Source organism: Pelobates fuscus, chromosome 10 (genome assembly GCF_036172605.1).
Source record: "Pelobates fuscus isolate aPelFus1 chromosome 10, aPelFus1.pri, whole genome shotgun sequence".
Taxonomy (NCBI): Eukaryota; Metazoa; Chordata; class Amphibia; order Anura; family Pelobatidae; genus Pelobates; species Pelobates fuscus.
The window spans coordinates 113,066,890-113,089,170 of record NC_086326.1 but is presented as its reverse complement, the minus strand read 5'-3'; the positions used below and the strand labels follow the sequence as shown (position 1 = coordinate 113,089,170).

The 22,281-nt window shown below is 40.4% G+C and overlaps 1 protein-coding gene across 1 annotated transcript in view; it reads left to right on the top strand.

Moving 5' to 3' along the window:
- Positions 1 to 18,672, top strand: part of LOC134575593 (NACHT, LRR and PYD domains-containing protein 3-like) — a 180,401-nt gene extending 161,729 nt beyond the window's left edge. Inside the window, exons 14-16 of the mRNA XM_063434914.1 lie at positions 8,061 to 8,106; positions 9,952 to 10,980; positions 18,577 to 18,672. Of these exons, the coding sequence (XP_063290984.1) occupies positions 8,061 to 8,106; positions 9,952 to 10,980; positions 18,577 to 18,597 (1,096 nt within the window). The 3' untranslated portion in view covers positions 18,598 to 18,672. The remainder of the gene's footprint in view (positions 1 to 8,060; positions 8,107 to 9,951; positions 10,981 to 18,576) is intronic.
- Positions 18,673 to 22,281: the final 3,609 nt, after the last annotated feature.

Here is a 22,281-nt window from a genome sequence, read left to right as displayed (position 1 = left end):
ATATGTACGTATACAAGAACATATATATGTAACCTGTACTGAAATCTGTAGTTTCCACTAAAGGAGGATGAGAGGGGAAGGAGAGGCCTATTACCCAATAATGACAAGGATGTGTATACGTATTATTTCAGCCTGTTAATAAGGAACTCTTAACCATCTTACCCCTGTATATCACAAACACCTAGCTACTGACATTGGATTTGAGACACGAAGAGCAAAAGCTGCTCTGAAAATTGGTGACCCTGTGATTTGTAATAGAATGTTGATTCCATTAAACATATAAGATATGGCTTTTAAGCTGGCCTGCAAACAGTGCAGGAGTACGCATGCGTATGTGATAGTCGTTACCGAATGAACCCATTACCGCATATATCCCTTGACCTAACGTCTTTAATATGTATTTGTACATCAGAATGACTAAAACCCTATTAATAATTATATTTATATCTAGGATATATGTAGACAAAGATGGACAAGTGTCGAGTGCACAACAGGTACAAATGGCATTGCATTGCTAATACTCCAGTGCAACACCATTCGTGGATAGTTATTACAATGTTAAACAAAAATCTGAACACCAGTCAAGCCATAAGACTTGCTTTTCCCACAGAAATCTGCCCACCCAGAATCCTTTGCGGTAGTAACATCACTGCAGATTTGTGATTTCTGTGGGAAAAGCAAGTCTTATGGCTTGACTGGTGTGCAGAATTTTGTTTAACATAGTATTAACTATCCACAGACTTCAGGTGGAAGGGGTTTTCAATCACAATTTTTTTCCCCACCATAACCTTTTTGGTTTTTGCTTCCTATATATTTACGTACCGTATTTATCGGCGTATAACACGCACTTTTTCTCCCTGAAAATAGGGGGAAAATCATGGGTGCGTGTTATACGCCGTTATCCCATAATTACTTACCTGTCTTGAAGCGCGGGCCGGTGTTCAGCGCGCACCGCGGTACTGGAACTTCTATTTCAGGTTCCGGTTTCCGGACAGACTGAAAGGAAGTGTGCCCACGCTTAAAGACAGGTAAGTAATTATGGGACAAGGGAAAGTGCACTAGGGGACACTATGGGAGGGGGGGAGAATACTATGGAGGGGGGGGAGAATACTATGGGGGGGAGAATACTATGGGAGGGGGGGAGAATACTATGGGGGGGAGGGGGAGAATACTATGGGGGGGAGATTACTATGGGGGGAGAATACTATGGAAAGGGGGGCACTATGGGATGAGGGGGGAACACTATGGGATGAGGGGGGGAACACTATGGGATGAGGGGGGAACACTATGGGAGGGGGTGGAGAATACTATGGGAGGGGGGGAGAATATGGAAAGGGTGGGGGGACACTATGGGATGAGGGGGGGGACACTATGGGATGAGGGGGGGAACACTATGGGAGGGGGTGGTGAATACTATGGGAGGGGGGAGAATACTATGGAAAGGGTGGGGGGACACTATGGGATGAGGGGGGGGAATACTATGGGAGGGGGGGAAATTTCCTGGAATTTCCTTCTTAAAATGAGGTGCGTGTTATACGCCGGTGCGTGTTATACGCCGATAAATACGGTATATATATTTGACTGTAAGACGTGCACAGTACAGTAAAATACTTTAGAACTATTAAATGACCTACCTACGGAAGAACCATAACCTGATGATCTGTTTAACATCTCCCCTTGGTGGGTAAGGCTACCAAGGGGAGAATTCAATGACCATATATGTATAAATATTATGTATAAATATTATAGTTGACAATAAACGTATAATATAACATGAGACATTTGACCATATCATGACATAACCATTTTGCTTGAAATTAGATAGATTAGAAAAATAGGATTGCCATACTGTAGTAATAGGTATTGAGCACTAGAGGGCCACAAGACATATCTATATATACTAAAAGATATGGAAGGGCTGCGCCAAATAAGGGTAGATAGTCCAGTAAAGTATTGCTAGGGTGCCAATAGATGGTCTAGGATACTTGATAGAGTTCCTCTGTGGATGCGTCTAGTGTAGACCGTTCCATATATGTAAATACAAGAGAGGTAGAGGCGACTAATGGTATAGTATAAAAGTTCAGGGTGTGATAGGTAACAATATGTAGAGAACTCACATTCAAGAGAGCTATGGCCAGCTCTGGTGTGGATTGCGTACAGCGGTATAATCCCCGCTTATGGGATATGTAGGGAGGGGGTCTCCGTCAACACCGTCTGGTAGTCCAGAACTCGGAAAAGAAAGACAGAAAGCGGCAATAGTGCTCTCAATTTTGATGTGGTTCAGTGTGCAGATAAGAAGAGGTAAAAAACTCACATTTGAGGGAGCTATGGCCAGCTATGGTGTGGATAGCGTACAGCGGTATAATCCCCGCTTATAGGATTTGTAGCGGTGATACGTCCGTCAGCACCATCTAGTTATCCAAGGCTCCAATATAGAAGAATAAAAAGCAGCAATAGTGCTCTCAATTGTGATAGGTTAAGAGAGTAGTAGAGGAAATAAAATAATACTCACAAAGATAGAGCAGAGGTACTGCTCTATGGATAGGCGCTGGTGGTATGATCCCCACCTGGGATTTCTTGGAGTACTGGAACTTTAAAATTGCCAGTGGAAGTAAAAGTAACCAGGAAAGGTTAAAATGCCAGGAATAGGTAAAAAAAAGTTTAAAGTGCATAGAGAGTGCAATAAAAAGAGGATTGGTACAATAAAGTAGCCAAAAAACTGTCATGTCTTAACTGCCAGTATTGCCGTTACATTGTCTCTTCCGGGTTGACGGAGCTTAGCCACACCCCCTTCTCTGACGCGGTCTCCCCACGCTACATAATGAGACCGCGCCAGATTCAAGACGCTGGATTATTGAAAAGCGTTACCGCGAAATCAATCCGGCTAGCAAGATTCCTCTAACCTTTTTGTGCACCGAACCCGGACTGGAAAACTATTTGACCCACCTTCTCCTCACCTCGACCGCGGCTTGTAACTGGATCTTCTTCTTCCTGCTTAACCTCTTCCCTCCCCGGAGGAGAACGTAGGGAAACCTGGACTTCGACCATTGAAAGCTAAGTCATATTTGAATCCGTAATAGAAGACTGCCTGCTCTCAAGTCTGCTTACCTCTAACCCCAGAACTAATCATTCCTGCTGCAGCCTGCTCTCAAGCCTGCTTACCTCTAACTCCAAAACTAATCATTCCTGCTGCAACTTTCATTTCTTATTTTGCTCCATTTCCATGGACTGGCAAACTCCTATCTGCTATACTGCATGTATACCAGAAGCTGCTTACTCCGTTTAACAAACATCCACTTAATTAAAGATACAGTACCTGTGTTATTCTCCTAGTCATCAATCTAAATCTTAAGAGATCTGCAGTTGTTTTCCATTTAAATTCATGTAAGCATTACAAAAACTTTTATTGATCTAAAATACACAATAAAATACAGAATTAATTCTGTATTTTATTGTGTATTTTAGATCAATAAAAGTTTTTTGGCTACTTTATTGTACCAATCCTCTTTTTATTGCACTCTCTATGCACTTTAAACTTTTTTTTACCTATTCCTGGCATTTTAACCTTTCCTGGTTACTTTTACTTCCACTGGCAATTTTAAATTTCCAGTACTCCAAGAAATCCCAGGTGGGGATCATACCACCAGCGCCTATCCATAGAGCAGTACCTCTGCTCTATCTTTGTGAGTATTATTTTATTTCCTCTACTACTCTCTTAACCTATCACAATTGAAAGCACTATTGCTGCTTTTTATTCTTCTATATTGGAGCCTTGGATCACCAGACGGTGCTGACGGACGTATCACCGCTACAAATCCTATAATCGGGGATTATACCGCTGTACGCTATCCACACCAGAGCTGGCCATAGCTCCCTCAAATGTGAGTTTTTTTACCTCTTCTTATCTGCACACTGAACCACATCAAAATTGAGAGCACTATTGTCGCTTTCTGTCTTTCTTTTCCGAGTTCTGAACTACCAGACGGTGTTGACGGAGACCCCCTCCCTACATATCCCATAAGCGGGGATTATACCGCTGTACGCAATCCACACCAGAGCTGGCCATAGCTCTCTTGAATGTGAGTTCTCTACATATTGTTACCTATCACACCCTGAACTTTCATACTATACCATTAGTCGCCACTACCTCTCTTGTATTTACATATACGAAACGGTCTACACTAGACGCATCCACAGAGGAACTCTGTCAAGTATCCTATACCATCTATTGGCACCCTAGCAATACTTTACTGGACTATCTACCCTTATTTGGCGCAGCCCTTCCATATCTTTTTGTATCTATCCACCGAAGGACCCGAGGGGTTTTCCTTCATTTGGGTTGCTGCCTACCTTGACTAATTTTGTGATTACTAGCGCTGAATTCTTTTTGTGTTTATCTATATCTATATATACTGTTCGTGCGACATTTAAAGTGAATAGCATTGTATAGTGGAATTCTATTAAGCGTTCTATGAAAAAGGAGCTAACGGTCGTAATTCTTACTAGGTCAGAGTAGTTTGGGACCCTCGTGAGGGATTAGTTTTTTATAATGAACGAATGCCTTGTTGAACCCCCCTAATTCATGCGAGATTACATTGAAAAAGGCACGAACGCTCTATACAGCCATAGAGTTTTCGTGCCCCCATAACTGAACATGAAATCTTTCATTTGACTCATGTGAACGCTTTAGTGCGTCTAAGTCTACGAGACCTTTTGTATGGAAAGAGCCGAACAAGATGGTATCCGTGTAGGCACATAGCCCGAAAGATTTCCACGAAATGACCTCTAGGCAAGCGTTCAACTGGTTTGAAAACCCACGAATTGAAACAAACATACCAAATAAACTAAATGAATGATAAAACAAAAATGAATAGAATCAAACAGTGATGACGCCGTGTTGAGGCGTTGACGCAACTGTCTGTCCACAGGGTCGAAGGTCAGCGGGTGCTTCCGGGTTGCCGCACGAGGGCTGGAGCAGGAGTTGGCTGCTGGAGTGGAGCCTGTTGATGGGAGAATGCAGGAGACAGACAACAGCAGAGCAGGGATAACAGATCGCCAGACCATTGACAGTAGGGCAGGAAAGGGGAGAGTCCCTTTTATAGGTAATACCAAGCCCCTGCCACAACTCCCACAAGATGTCAAGACAGTACTAATTCCCAAAACGCAAATATAGAACAGTAAAAGGGTCAGGATAGATGTATTACTGGTCCTTAGAGTTGCCGAGCTTAATGTGATAATGTGAGAGAATAGTTAAAGGACAAGCCAGAGTTAAGAGAGTATAAATTAACAACAATATGAATAAACAAACCAAATGTCAGGATTGGAGAAAACTGAATAGTCCAGGCAAGTCTAAGTCAGCAACCACAAAAATAGAAAATAAATTCAAATGCACTTTTTGGCTATTACAGACCACAACAGAGCAAAGACATCATAGTGATTACATAGACTTGGCATCTGATGTCATCTGACTGAGTTTCATCTCTAGTCGGTTCTCTCACACCTCACCCCTCTGTCAGTACTTACATTGGCTTCCAGTATCCTATATGAGTCAATTCAAAGTGCTAACCCATACCTATAAAGCACACTGAACAATTCTAGCCCCTCTTAAATCTCATCACAGATCCATAGGTATGCCCATTCTCAGTCTCTCCACTCTGCCCGTGATACTCATACTCTCCCCTAGTCTTCAATCGTTTAAGAAGTGCCTTAAAACCCATCTCTTTAGGAAAGCTTATTGCCTCCGAGACTAACCTCTACCTCACATACCTGTCTCTTGCTCTCTCCTAAAGGGCAGCACTCTACTCTCTCCTCCAGATCTGCTTCTCTTCCACCTTATTTTATTGCTATTTCCTATCCTAATGTGTTTTATACCCCACCTCCTATAGACTGTAAGCTTGTTTTAGCAGGTCCTCTTCAACCTATCGTTCCTGTAAGTTTTCTTGTAATTATCCTATTTATAGTTAAATCCCCCCTCTCATAATATTGTAAAGTGTTACGGAATCTGTTGACGCTATATAAATGGTGATAATAATAATACAAATAATAATCTAAACAGGGCCAGAATGTCATCGGTGGGCAACACTGGAATAAAGCTGTGCCTGCATCTTTTTGGCTATATAAGCAATTATAATCACAGCTCTCTGCAACACTTTTGATGCTTAATAGAGGAAAAATAGATTGCACAGGGCATCTTTCTTGTGTATAAGACCAAATCAAAATTGACACCCATATGGTATCCAGCATCAATGTATGGAGTGGAGTTATCTGTGACAATATGGACGCGTGAATAATGCTGGTTAGAGGTAGGTATCCTGACAGAAGTGTGCTAGTGATAAAAACACAAATAGGTGGATGTGCATCATATAATGACGCAGAAGAACAATCCATGAATAAAGGGTCTGTGCAAATGTCTGTTACAATGCAGAAGAATAATAGAGAAAAAGTTTAAAATAGCAGTGGAAGTGTGGAATATAGATTGGAGAGTTGTGTCATGTAATGATGCTGAAGACAAATGTGTCAATAAAGCATCTGTTTCTGAAATTGTAACAAATGACAGTGTGTTACAATGCAGAAAAATAATTTAACATAAATAGTGACAATATAGGTAAAGAATGTGCGTGATAAAGTAGTCCATCAATATAGTCAGTCTGCTTTCAAAATTGTGGCAAGTGGAAGTGAGTTTTCAACACAAAAAAAACAGTGTTGAGGATTAAATGATATACTAGATATAATGACACAAAATGTAAATCTCAACACTGACGAGACATAAATTGTGTGATATTCTGAAAGGGAAAATTGTGCTTGATTTTTCATAAGTTTAATACAAGGAAATGTAGTCTAGGGTATATTATTGAAATTGATAACATAAACAATTTTTTGGACTGCAATATGCAGCTTGCTGTGTCATAAGGTGTTTGAGTTATTTTTATCTGGAATAGGATGTCCCATACATTACAATAGCAATGACAGTGACTAATCATACATTTAAATAAGCAATGCTTATGGCATAACTTATGCAAATACATTGATTGTCTTGATGAATGTTTTGCTGATGAAACTGAAACGTTGAGTTTTTCTGATGCGCTAATAAAAGTTAAGTATTATTTTTTTATTACAAGTCCTCAGTGCTATCTTTGGACTTAATACACTTTTAATTATTGAGTTACTATAGAAGTTCCTATTAAGTAGATATAAGCAGATAGGATGTATCAGGTTGCTGGGAGGATCATCAATAGTACATTAACCACATGAATCATTTAAGTTTTTCAATGTATGGGCTAACAATCATAAGGATACTAGTTTACAAAAGGTTAATAAACTTCTTTTACGTCATCTCAGTCCCTCAGTCCGGTAGGTTGAATCAACATCCAACCAAAACTAAGGGTGGGATATTCAAGCCCCCGGTATACTTAGATTTGTTTCCCCTGGAATTATTTGGTGAAACGCACATCGGGACAGTACTTCACTAGATCTTTATTTTATTTCAATATTCATTTTTGGTTGCTGTGGGGGAGCGGGGAAGGAGTTTGGTTTATTTATTCTATACAGTTTTGGGATTCTGGAAGGAGATGGAGGTTTAGACTTTAAGGTGTGCCCTCAAAAGCACTTTAAGTTATAGATATTACTTCTACTTCCCTAAGCATTTATCTTCTGACTGCGATATTTGCAGCCCTCCACCCATTTTTCAGCAATATTCACTTTTTTGGTTACTTTGTTTATTGTTAGCACCAATTTTTCATTTTTTTTAAATTATTTTTTGTTTTCTCCTTTATATCCAAGAGTACTTGTTTTAGATTGTACCTATCTACTAGAATCTACAATTCTTTTTTTTATATATACTATACTAATTAAAGGTTATTTTTTTAATGTTTTAATTATTTATTTATGAGTTGCCCTTCCATATATAAAGGTCAGGTTAGTGAGGTATGAGACAGTCTCCACCTCCGATCCTCCCTTTCTTTTCGCTTTCATACTGGTTCAGCTAACTCAATGTTAAAAAGCATGACAATGTTTGTTTGTATCAGTTTACAAATACTGTAATTCCCTTCTTCTCCTTTCAGATTGGAAAGTTCACAGTTACCAGATAACTTCCAAAATGATAAAGAGGTACTTTATTCATGTCCTTTTATATTTTGCAAGGGTAGCTGTTGTTGGTTAGTAATTGTGCCTGTCTGCTCTTAACCTAAAACAACATGCACAACTTATGACATAAAGGGAATAAGTGTATGTATATAAAAATGTTGCGTTTATAATTTGTTTCGGTATATATATGAAATGTCCCAGAGAAATGCACTCAGAGGGCTTGTAGTCTTAGTGCAATATATCCTTTATTTGTGCAAAGGTACATTCAACGTTTCAGTCCGATTTGGACATTCTTTAAGACCTTGAAAAAAGTCCAAGTCGGACTGAAATGTTGGCTGTACCTTTGCACATATAAATGATATATTGCACAAGACTACAAGTCCTCTCAGTGCATTTCTCTGGGACATTGTATTGGGGCATGAAGTAGCACCAAGGCAAGAACAGGACAGGAATGTGAGTGCCAAGTCTATGTTGGAGATATATATATATCACAAATATACACACCAGTCAAGCTATAAGACTTGCTTTTCCTACAGAAATCTCACTTTAACAGTGCTCTCACTACTGCATGGGATTCTGGGTAGGCGTATGCAAATAAGCTTAAGAAAGAACCAAATATTTGCCTCATAATTCCACTTTATACATGGATTCCTTGGAGCATGTGTCTGCTGTATACAACAGCTTTGAAACACAACTACCACGGTCACAGGGGTCACAGGGGTCACAGGGGTCACAGCTGCGACCAGGGCCATTACTCCAGTGGGACCGGCTGCCCTGCTGACCCCTGCAACCGTGAGCCCCCAAGAAGAGCCCTCTCACAAGGGGTCTTGGAGCTGCCCATCTGGCTACCTTAAGACACCCCCGAATCGACTCCTACGCAGTGAGGCAGAGTAGGCACCTGCTTACCTGGATGGCAGGAGCCTACTCTGCCAATATATACTGCAAGGGGCTGGTAGGACAGGAGGCAGATGCAGTGGGGGCGGCGAGGGAGGTTGATCTGACTCCCTCTGTGCCTCTGTGATGCCGGGAGTTGGAATATGACATAATTTTGGCCCCGGCATACTAAACAGCGTGCTAGAGGAGAGAGGAACAGCACCACACTGGACTCCAGGGAGAGGACCAAACCAGCTCTCCAAAAGATAGGGAGGCTGGGTTGGCCTAAAAAAATTAAATTGTGAGAATGAGCAAGAGTGTGTGAGTGTGTCTGACAGTGTGTATGTGTGTGTGTGTCTGTCTGTGTGTGTGTCTGTCAGTCAGTGAGTGTAGGTGTCTGACTGTCGATGAGTGTAGGTTTCTGACTGTGAGTGGGTGTGTCTGTCAGTGTCAATGTGAGTGTCTGTGTCAGTGTGTGTCTGTCTGTCAGTGTTTGTGTGGGTCTGCCTGTCAGTGTCTGTCAATGTGTGTCTGTCTATCAGTGTCTGTCAGTGTGTGTGCCTGTCAGTGTGTTTCTGTCCGTCAGTGTGATTGTCTGTCTGTCTGTTAGTGCATGTGTATGTGTCTGTCTGTCACAAATGTATGGGGTGGGAGAGATAAATTGGGGGGGAGGGTAAGAAGCATGGAGGGACTGGGGGGGTGAATGAGACGTGGAGGGGCTGGCAAAGGAAGATGAGATGTGTGGAGGGGATGGCGGGGGGATGAAACACATGGGGGGGGCCCAGTGCAGTTTTCGCACTGGGGCCCTGTGGTTTCTAGTTAGGCCTCTGGTCCCAACATTACATTATATACCTCCCTTCCCCATGAATTTTGGTTCTTATTAGTTCAAAGGAATATAGAGTTAAATTAAAAAGTACATTAAAAAAAATCAATTGACTAAATAAATTGTGAACGTTTGCATGCTGTCAATCAGTTTGTTTTTCTTTTGTAATAAAGTTTTATAGGGAAGAAGCCTTTTTTCCTGTATCTGAAGAAGAGAATACGTGTGAAATTTCTTTAATTACCTCTTCAGACAGCCAACCAGAGAATTGCCCAAATTATGGGAGCTTAAGTGACTCCACTGATCCATCAGCAAAACATTCAGGAATTCCTAAATCAACTCAGTCTACACTGGTTTCTGCTAAACAGCCTGACCTCATAATTACATCACATCCATCATGTGATAACCCAACCACAAGCAGAACTTCTTTCCACCCTGTGACTTGCAAATTAAATGAAGATGAAGAACTTGTGGCTTCTTATAAGTCTTTCCCTCATTCAGAACTTCAGCATCTTCCCACTGCAAACACCGTTACTCCATTCCAAGTTGCAAGCCAACATGCCTACAACTTAGGCAGCAGTAGCCATAGACCTCATAATTGGGCAGCTTCATTTCCCAGTTTTCACTTGTCAGACATGTCTGTGGCAAATGTCATGCCACGCTATACACCCAATGTCTGTATGCCTGCATCCTTTTCTCACTCAATAGCGCAAAATCAAAGTTCCATCCAAAATGAAATGAGTAGGGAAGGTAATGTAGCTGATTTATCAACAATTCAAGGAGGGATTATAAATCCAGCTGCTGAACCAATATTGGATTCTTTTAACGTTGCAGATTTTTCCAAGGGAAATCTGTATTCTAATTCACCTTTTCACATGCATTCCTACACACCTCAGCCCTTCTACAATTATGCATGTTACCAGCAGCAATCTCCTTTGTTTCTACAAGGTCTGCAATATAGTAGTTATCCCTTTATCAACTCATATCAACAAGGATCTCATGTTAATCCAGAATCAGTACCTGCCTTCATGCCACAGTTCTTTCCACAGCCCAATCTGGTAAACATGACATATCCACAGATGTGGTCTTCTGGCAACCAACAAACTCAACTAACACAGCCAGCAATCCAACAATGCCAATCTCAAATGGAAAGTTTAGAACAGCTCATGGACCAAGGACCAAAGATATATCAATATCAAGAAGAGGTGAGCATAGCACTCCGCAAAAAATTAATCATATTTATCTAGTACTCAACCACAATTATAATACTTTAAATACCAGCAACTCTTCACAATTACAAAATTGTTCAGTATTAAGTAATAATTTGGCATACTGACTACAAATATGACTAAAAAAAAATATAAGAATGGATGAGTAAGTAAAAATGCATAAATAAAGAGCAAGAAATAGAAAATAGCCCAAGCAGAGAAGGTTATTGGGCAGTATGTTGCAATATGTGAATTGTAAATGCTGTGTATGAGTTTATTGCAACAGCTGAACATAATGGGGTTTTGCAGCAAGAGTGGGTAAACATCAATGGTGGGCATTTTTTTTAATATTTTGCATATTTGCATATTTTTTATGTATCTAATACACACTACCTTAAAGGGACACTATAGTCACCAAAACAACTACAGCTTAATGTAGATGTTCTGGTGATTATAATAGCTCCCTTCAGGGATTTTCATGTAAACACTGCCTTTTCATAGAAAAGGCAGTGTTTACATTGCCCCTAGGGACACCTCCAAGTGGCCACTCCTTAGATGGCCGTTGGAGCGGCTTCCTGACTCAGGGCTGCACAGTAAGCAGCCCTGCCGTTCAGCGTCCCCACGCTCTGCATGGAGACGCTGAATGTTCCTCATAGAGATGCATTGATTCAAAGGTCCTGATTGGCCAAAATGGCATTTGGCCCCGCCCTTGTGCTGATTTAAGCCAACCCAATGTTTTCCCTATGGAAAAGCATTGGATTGGCAAAAAATTGGCCATTTTGAGTCGCGCTTCGCTGGAAATAAGGTGAGTTTTATACTTTTATTGTCACGATTCCAGGAACCAAACACGCTAACACACACAGAGAAAAGGTGCAGTACCGGACCTTAGAGTGGCTGGGCTAAGCACACAAAGAATAGTCAGGAGACAAGCCGAGTAAGGGGAACCAGAAGACAGAATAACGAGAAACAAGCCGAGGTCAAAGGGTAGGAGAAAGTCACAAGGTCAGATAAACAAGCCAGAGAGTACGTAACCAGAAACACAAGTTCAGTAGCAATACTAGCAAGCAAAGACAACAACAGGGCAGAGAGGAACAGGAAAGGTAAGTATATAAATCATTAGGTTAATTCTGATAGGATAATTTCCAATCAGAATTAACAATCAAACGTGGGAGATATCTAGACCTCCCACTGTGATTGAGGCACTGTGCCTTTAACGCCAGGTCAGGTGGCTGACCTGGCGTTTAGTAAAATGGGCGGTCTCCCAGCGTGTAGTGTCATGCATGCTGCCGCTGGGGGACGTAGAGGAAGACGCGGGCGGCGTCAGTGCCCCCCCCCCATCTGGCAACACTCCACATTTCCTGAAATTTAACTGAAGATTACACTGTGGAAAGGAAGGTCTGGTGCTTGAAGCAACCTTTGGGTTTAATGGTTTAAGAATGGTTTAACCCCTTTAGGTAAGAGAGCACAAGGACCTATGAGCACTATAACGACTTAATTTCAATGTTGTTATGGTTCTAATGCAGTTCTTTTAACCCCTTAAGACCGCAGGGCGTTCTTTGCCATCCCTATTTTGATGGCTCTAAACGCTGCAGGGCGGCATAGAATAGAATCTTATATACTTACCTGGTCGCCGGCGATCGCGGTATGGGGACTTACCTGGGATCCCAGGGAGTCCCCCTCCGTCCTCTTCGGCCCCTCTGGACCATGTGATCGCGAGGTCCTTGCGAGTACCTCGCAATCACATGGACGGCATAGCCATCCAAGGCATTGCCAGCAGTAATGACAGGCGCCTGTAATGACAGGTACTCCCCCTGCTGCCTCTAAATAAAATGAAATAAAGTTAAAACAGTGAAAAAATAAATAATATATACTTAGATCATATACATTTATATATATATGGTCTAAGTATATATACAAACATATACACACACATACACTGTCTAAGTGTATTTTAATATTAATATATACATAATTATATATATATTACTATCAAAATACACGTACAATGATATTGATTAAATATATATATATAATTTTCATTATATATATTTATATATAATAAAAAATAAATAAATATGTAAATACGTTAAAAATAAAATAAAAAAAATAATAAAAAATTAAATAAATAAAAAATATATATACATGTGTAATTTCATTCTAAATGTATTTTAAAATTAATATATATATATATTGATATCAAAATACATGTAGAACAAAATAATATATATATATATATATATATATATACATAAGTATATATACAGGTATTGATCAGTACTCTCGGACTTTTGAAGGTTAAAACTTACAGTTTATTAGAAATCCATTAAAAATAAGTTCAACGTTTCAGTCCCAGCAGGGACTTTCATCAGGATCAGGCAACTGGATTTCAAGCACCCGGCAAACAGTTCACTTAAGCGTGAGTGCAAGGACTTTCTACATTTTTGTTATATACATAAGTATATACGTATATACAGTTGCAAGAAAAAGTATGTGAACCCTTTGGAATGATATGGATTTCTGCACAAATTGGTCATAAAATGTGATCTGATCATCATCTAAGTCACAACAATAGACAATCACAGTCTGCTTAAACTAATAACACACAAAGAGTGAAATGTTGCCATGTTTTTATTGAACACACCATGTAAACATTCACAGTGCAGGTGGAAAAAGTATGTGAACCCCTAGAATAATGACATCTCCAAGAGCTAATTGGAGTGAGATGTCAGCCAACTGGAGTCCAATCAATGAGATGAGATTGGAGGTGTTGGTTACAGCTGCCCTGCCCTATAAAAAACACACACCAGTTCTGGGTTTGCTTTTCACAAGAAGCATTGCCTGATGTGAATGATGCCTCGCACAAAAGAGCTCTCAGAAGACCTACGATTAAGAATTGTTGACTTGCATAAAGCTGAAAAGGGTTATAAAAGTATCTCCAAAAGTCTTGCTGTTCATCAGTCCACGGTAAGACAAATTGTCTATAAATGGAGAAAATTCAGCACTGCTGCTACTCTCCCTAGGAGTGGCCGTCCTGTAAAGATGACTGCAGAGCACAGCGCAGACTGCTCAATTAGGTGAAGAAGAATCCTAGAGTGTCAGCTAAAGACTTACAAAAGTCACTGGCAAATGCTAACATCCCTGTTAGCAAATCTACAATACGTAAAACACTAAACAAGAATGGATTTCATGGGAGGATACCACAGAGGAAGCCACTGCTGTCCAAACAAAACATTGATGCACGTTTACAGTTTGCACAAGAGCACCTGGATGTTCCACAGCAGTACTGGCAAAATATTCTGTGGACAGATGAAACCAAAGTTGAGTTGTTTGGAAGAAACACACAACACTATGTGTGGCAAAAAAGAGGCACAGCACACCAACATCAACCTCATCCCAACTGTGAAGTATGGTGGTGGGGGCATCATGGTTTGGGGCTGCTTTGCTGCATCAGGGCCTGGATGGAATGATATCATCGAAGGAATAATGAATTCCCAAGTTTATCAAGACATTTTGAAGGGAGAACTTAAGGCCATCTGTCTACCAGCTGAAGCTCAACAGAAGATGGGTGTTGCAACAGGACAATGACCCAAAGCATAGAAATAAATCAACAACAGAATGGCTTAAACAGAAGAAAATACTCCTTCTGAAGTGGCCCAGTCAGAGTCCTGACCTCAACCCGATTCAGATGCTGTGGCATGACCTCAAGAAAGCAATTCACACCAGACATCCCAAGAATTTTGCTGAACGGAAACAGCTCTGTAAAGAGGAATGGTCAAGAATTATTCCTGACCGTTGTGCACGTCTGATCTGCAACTACAGGAAACGTTTGGTTGAAGTTATTGCTGCCAAATTAGGTTCAACCAGTTATTAAATCCAATGGTTCACATACTTTTTCCACCTGCACTGTGAATGTTTACATGGTGTGTTCAATAAAAACATGGCAACATTTCATTCTTTGTGTGTTATTAGTTTAAGCAGACTGTGATTGGCTATTGTTGTGACTTAGATGATGATCAGATGACATTTTATGACCAATTTGTGCAGAAATCCGTATCATTCAAAAGAGTTCACATACTTTTTCTTGCAACTGTATCACTATATATATACCTATATATAAATAAAAATAATTGTAAAAAATTATATACACACGTATATATATAATAATTCTACGTATATATTTATGTAATAATTTTACATAATTTGGTCATTTTATTATTTACAATTTGCAGGGCCTGCCTGACAACCCAGGCCGAAAGTTCAGGGAATTTAATTTGCTATCATTATATTTAACCCTGTAACTTTCCAAGACACCATAAAACCTGTACATTGGGGGCTACTGTTTTACTCGGAAGACTTAGCTGAACACAAATATTAGTGTTTCAAAACAATAAAATGTATTACAACGACGATATCGTCAGTGACAGTGACATTTTTTGAATTTTTCACACACAAAGGGCACTTACACTGACAATATAATTGTTGTGATACGTTTTACTGTTTTGAAACACTAATATTTGTGTTCAGCGAATTCTCCCGAGTATAACAGTACCCATTATGTACAGGTTTTATGGTGTTTTCAAAAGTTACAGAGTCAAATATAAGGCTTGCGTTTCAGTTTTTTCACATTAAAATTTGCCAAGTTGGTTATGTTGCCTTTGAGACCGTACGGTAGCCCAGGAATGCAAATTAACCCCATGATGGCATACCATTTGCAATAGTAGACAACCCAGGGTATTGCAAATGGGGTATGTTCAGTATTTTTTTAGTAGCCACTTAGTCACAAACACTTCCCAAAACACCATAAAACCTGTACATAGGGGGTACTGTTTTACACGTGAGACATCACTGAATAAAAATATGTGTATTTTATTGCAGTAAAAGTAAACAGTATTTTGACATTCACAGTTAAAATGTCACATAGAACTAAGAAAATGTTCAAAAAATCTTATTTTCTCCCATTTTTTTATATTTTATTCATATTAAATTATGTTCCATACCTAAATATTTGATGTTAAATGAAAGCCCTGTTTCCCCTGAATAAAATTATATATAATAAGTGTGGGTGCATTTAATATGAAAGAGGTGAATTACAGTTGGACAGACATATAGCGCAAATGCCAGGTTTTGTTTACGTTTTGTTTTGATCACAACTTGTACATTTGGCTGCGGTCTTAACCCCTTCAGGACCGCTGACGGTTCAGGACCGTCAGCGGTAAAACGTGCGTTTGGACCGCTGACGGTCCTGAACCGTCATAACGGTCTGGGGCTACTTACCTGATCGCCGTCGGTCCCACGGCGGCGATCAGCTCTCCTCCCGGTCCAGGGGGGTCGCCTGTCTGCCCGGGCAGTCCCCCCTCGGCAGATCAGGACCCCACGGCCATGTGATCACTCGATCACATGACCGCAATAGGGGTCCATGTGTCTGCCTGCAGGGGGACTGTCTGTGCTGACAGGCAGTCTCCCTGCAAGTGAAAAATCATTAAATAAAGTAAAAAAAAAATAGCAATCAGTGTAAAAAAAAATATAATATATATATATATATATGATATATATATATGTATTATATCTATAGATACCTATATATAATATATGTATATATATCATATATATATAATGTCATACTAAGTGTATTTTTATATTTTTATATACGTATATTAATATAAAAATACACTTATATTTAAATTACACACGAATATATACAATATATATAATAACTATATATATGGTATATATATATATATATTATTATAAAATACAAATAATATGTTAATAAAAATAAATATAATTTTTAATAATTAAAAAAAATTATATATATATGCGCAATTTTATTCTAACAGTATTTTGATATTGATATATATATATTTATATCAAAATACACTTAGAATGTAATGATATATATATCTATGTATAAATAAATAAATAAAAATAATACGAAATATACATATGTCCACATACATAATTACATAAATAATTTCATAAATATACACGTAGACGTCAAATATATAAATATGTATATATATTAAAATTATACGTGCGTATTTATGTAATATTTTACCTAATTAAGTAATTTTAATGATTGCCTGCCAACCCAGGCCGAAAGTCCAGATAATTTAATTTGCTAGCACTGTGTTTAAATATGTAACTTTCTATGACACCCTAAATCCTGTACATGGGGGTACTGTTTTACTCGGGAGACTTCGCTGAACACAAATATTAGTGTTTCAAAACAGTAAAACATATCACAGCGATGATATTGTCAGTGAAAGTGAAGTTTTTTGCATTTTTCACACACAAACAGCTCTTTCACTGAGGATATTATTGCTGTGATATATTTTACTGTTCTGATACACTAATATTTGTGTTCAGCGAAGTCTCCTGAGTATAACAGTACCCCACATGTAGAGGTTTTATAGTGTTTGTGAAAGTTACAGGGTCAAATATAAGGCTTGATTTTACTTTTTTTTTTTTTTATTGAAATTTGTCAGATTGGTTAAGTTGCCTTTGAGAGCGTATGGTAGCCAAGGAATGAGAATTAGCCCCATGATGGCATACCATTTGCAAAAGAAGACAATCCAAGGTATTGCAAATGGGGTATGTTCAGCCTTTTTTAGTAGCCACCTAGTCACAAACACTGGCCAAAGTTAGCGTTTTTTGCATTTTTAACACACAAACAAATATAAATGCCAACTTTGGCCAGTGTTTGTGACTAGGTGGCTACTAAAAAAGACTGGACATACCCCATTTTGAATACCCTGGGTTGTCTACTTTAAAAAAAATATGTACATGTTAGGTGTGTTTCGGGGATTTATGACAGATAACGGTGTTACAATGTCACTATTGATACATTTAAAATATATATATATTGAAACAGCAATTTCCTACTTGTATTTATAGGCCTATAACTTGCAAAAAAAAGCAATAAAGCATGTAAACACTGGGTGTTTTTAAACTCGGGACAAAATTTTGAATCTATTTAGCAGTTTTTTTCATTAGCTTTTGTAAATAAGTAAAAGATTTTTCAAGTAAAAGTCCAAAAATATGTTGTTTTTTTTATTTTTCACCATATTTTTTTATTTTTTTGTAAATACAATATATTACATAATACAAATAATGGTATGTAAAGAAAGCCCTTCTCGTCGTGAAAAAAACAATATATAACTTGTATGGGAACCGTAAATGAGAGAGCGGAAAATTACAGCTAAACACAAACACCACAAAAGTGTTAAAACTGCTCTGGTCCTTAACGTACAAACATCGCAAAAACAGGCCGGTCCTTAAGGGGTTAAGGGGTTAATTCAACGTGCTTGTATGCTTTTAATTTTTTTACTCGGCATAACAGACAATGGGTTTGGAGATATTCTTGCTGGTATGCACTGTTGTGTAATATTATGTAATAATTTTTCTTTCTGTTTATTTTTGTCATATACATCTTGTGTGTGTATTGGCTACGTTTTGCACATTTAAAAGTAGAAGCAAATTCTCTTTCATATGTATTTTGACTATAATATTTGAGTGAACCTACAATACAGCATACATCATGTTTGTGCATATTGTATATAAATAATTAATTTCAGTTTATCTTTTCCTTTTTAGCCAGGACCAGATGTCAAATAGATGAGTAAGTCAGAAGATAATTTGGAGAAGTACGAATGAAATACCATATTCTAAAATTAGCCTTTTCTTCAAAGGAATTGGGAAGAACTCTCCCCCCTCCCCCCCCCCCTCTCTCTCTCTCTATCTCTCTATCTCTCTCTCTGGAATTGTGCTTGTATTTTCAAAGATAATTATGTACTGTTGTTTTGGTAGTTTTTTTTTTTTTAATTTAATACAAAAGTCATACCAAATAATGTGAGAAATAACAAATACACTTTTAGAAAATATGTAACAAAAATGCATTGCATTTATGGGGGGGAGCATACAGCCAATGATAGCAGACATGTTTTGAGCTAGCTACCACCTGGATATGGACACAATTATAAAATGCAATAGTCCATGATCTAAATCCATACCAATTAGACACTAATTGAGTGGAGAATGTTCAGGGTCTATTTGGGAAAGCAGGTACACCACAGGTAAACTGTGCACAGCTTCCATACCCAGAAATTAATCCTGCCCTTTGTAGAACATAAACCTATGATGGCTGGTGGAACCGAATCTGATTGTGCCAACGTGTCCTCCCACACATTTACCCACAGACCTTACCTGAACCATCTGCTTCCACAGACATCCGGGAACTACTTTGGGAATTCTGCACTAATTCCAAGAAAGATATCAAGGCACTAACAAATGAACTCTAAATGGAATCTCATTCCTGGGACTTTCTATTTAAATTACTTATTACTAGAGATGTCGCGAAAATAAAATTTTCCGTTCGCGAACGGCGAACGCGAATTTCCGCAAATGTTCGCGAACAGGCGAACCGGGCGAACCGCCATAGACTTCAATAGGCAGGCGAATTTTAAACCCCACAGGGACTCTTTCTGGCCACAATAGTGATGGAAAAGTTGTTTCAAGGGGACTAACACCTGGACTGTGGCATGCCGGAGGGGGATCCATGGCAAAACTCCCATGGAAAATTACATAGTTAATGCAGAGTCTGGTTTTAATCCATAAAGGGCATAAATCACCTAACATTCCTAAATTGTTTGGAATAACGTGCTTTAAAACATCAGGTATGATGTTGTATCGATCAGGTAGTGTAAGGGTTACGCCCGCTTCAGACTAAAACTCCCCGTTTAACACACCGCAAACAACCGCAAACAGTCCATTTGCAAAACCGCAAACTCCCCATTTGCACAAGGTTGGATACCAAGCTAGCCATGTCCCGTTCCTTGTCCTCACTGATGTCATTGAAGGTCTCTTCCTCCACCCAGCCACGTACAACACCAAGGGTCCCCGAAAGGTGACAACAAGCCCCCTGGGACGCCTGCGGTGTTTGGTCTTCCACCTCCTCAAAGCCACCTTCCTCCTCTGACTCTTCTTCTTCCGACTCCTCTCTCTGCGTTGCCTCTCTCTGCGTTATTATAAGGTGTGTTAAGTAGTACTATTCCTATCAGTTTAATCCCTGTTACGTCCCCTATCGATTTTAGAAACTGGAAGATGGAAAAAGATGCTTGGTCGGTCCTCCTAATTCAAATTTGGGGCACTGCGCGTGCAATCGAATGTGCCATCAGATAGGAATGGTGTGTTAAGTAGTACTATTCTTATCAGTTTAATCCCTGTTACGTCCCCCTCATCAGGCCTTTTTTAGTCGAAGGTATCGCCCACTGTCAGTCCCTTCGGGATCCATCCCTCATTCATCTTAATAAAGGTGAGGTAATCTAGACTTTTTTGACCTAGGCGACTTCTCTTCTCAGTGACAATACCTCCTGCTGCACTGAAGGTCCTTTCTGACAGGACACTTGAAGTGGGGCAGGCCAGAAGTTCTATCGCAAATTGGGATAGCTCAGGCCACAGGTCAAGCCTGCACACCTAGTAGTCAAGGAGTTCATCGCTCCTCATAGTGTCGATATCTGCAATTAAGGCGAGGTAGTCTGCTACCTGTCGGTCGAGTCATTCTCTGAGGGTGGACCCCGAAGGGCTGTAGCGATGCGTAGGACTTAAAAAGCTCTGCATGTCCTCCATCAACAACACGTCTGTAAAGCGTCCTGTCCTTGCCGGCGTGGTCGTGGGAGGAGGAGGATTACTATCACCTCTTCCCCTGTTAGATTCCCGTTGTGATGTGACATCACCCTTGTACGCTGTGTAAAGCATACCTTTTAATTTATTTTGGAACTGCTGCATCCTTTCCGACTTGCGGTAATTCGGTAACATTTCAGGCACTTTCTGCTTATACTGGGGGTCTAGTAGCGTGGACACCCAGTACAGGTCATTCTCCTTCAGCCTTTTTATCCGAGGGTCCCTCAACAGGCACGACAGCATGAGAGACCCCATTTGCACAAGGTTGGATGCCGAGCTACTCATGTCCCGTTCCTCGTCCTCAGTGATCTCACTGAAGGTATGTTCTTCCCCCAGCCACGTACAACACCACGGGTACCAGATAGGTGAAAACAAGCACCATGGGATGCCTGTTGTGGTTGGTCTTCCTCCTCCTCCTCAAAGCCACATTCCTCCTCTGACTCCTCTTCCTCACAATCCTCTTCCAGCGTTGCCGCAGGTCCAGCAAGCGATGCTGATAAGGCTGTTTCTGGTGGTGATGGTGACCACAACTCTTCCTCTTCCTCTTCACGCTCACCTATGGCCTGATCCAGCACTCTTCGCAGGGCACGCTCCAGGAAGAAAACAAATGGTATGATGTCGCTGATGGTGCCTTCGGTGCGACTGACTAGGTTTGTCACCTCCTCAAAAGGACGCATGAGCCTACAGGCATTGCGTATGAGCGTCCAGTAACATGGCAAAAAAATTCACAGCTCCGCAGAGGCTGTCCTAGCACCCCGGTCATACAAATAGTCGTTAACGTCTTTTTCTTGTTAGAGCAGGCGGTCGAACATTAGGAGTGTTGAATTCCAACGTGTCGGGCTGTCGCAAATCAAGCGCCTCACTGGCATGTTGTTTCGCCGCTGGATATCTGAAAAGTGCGCCATGGCCGTGTAGGAACGCCTGAAATGGCCACACACCTTCCTGGCCTGCTTCAGAACGTCCTGTAAGCCTGGTTACTTATGCACAAAGCGTTGTACGATCAGATTACACACATGTGCCATGCACGGCACATGTGTCAACTTGCCCAAATTCAATGCAGCCAACAAATTTGTTCCGTTGTCACAAACCACTTTGCCGATCTCCAGTTGGTGCGGAGTCAGCCACTGATCCACCTGTGCGTTCAGGGCGGACAGGAGTGCTGGTCCGGTGTGACTCTCTGCTTTCAGGCAAGTCAAACCCAAGACAGCGTGACACTGCCGTATCCGGGATGTGGAATAGTACCTGGGGAGCTGGGGGGGTGCCGTTGATGTGGAGCAAGACGCAGCAGCAGTAGAGGACTCAGCCGAGGAGGTTATGGAATAGGAGGAGTAGAGGAGGTGGCAGCAGGCCTGCCTGCAAGTCGTGGCGGTGTCACCAACTCCTCTGCAGAGCCACGCATTCCATGCTTGGCAGCCGTCAGCAGGTTTACCCAATGCGCAGTGTAGGTGATATCCCTGCCCTGACCATGCTTTGCAGACCAGGGATCAGTGGTCAGATGGACCCTAGCCCCAATACTGTGTGCCAGACATGCCATTACTTTCTTTTGCACAATCGAGTACAGGTTGGGTATTGCCTTTTGTGCAAATAAATTTTGGCCGGGTACCTTCCACTGCGGTGTGC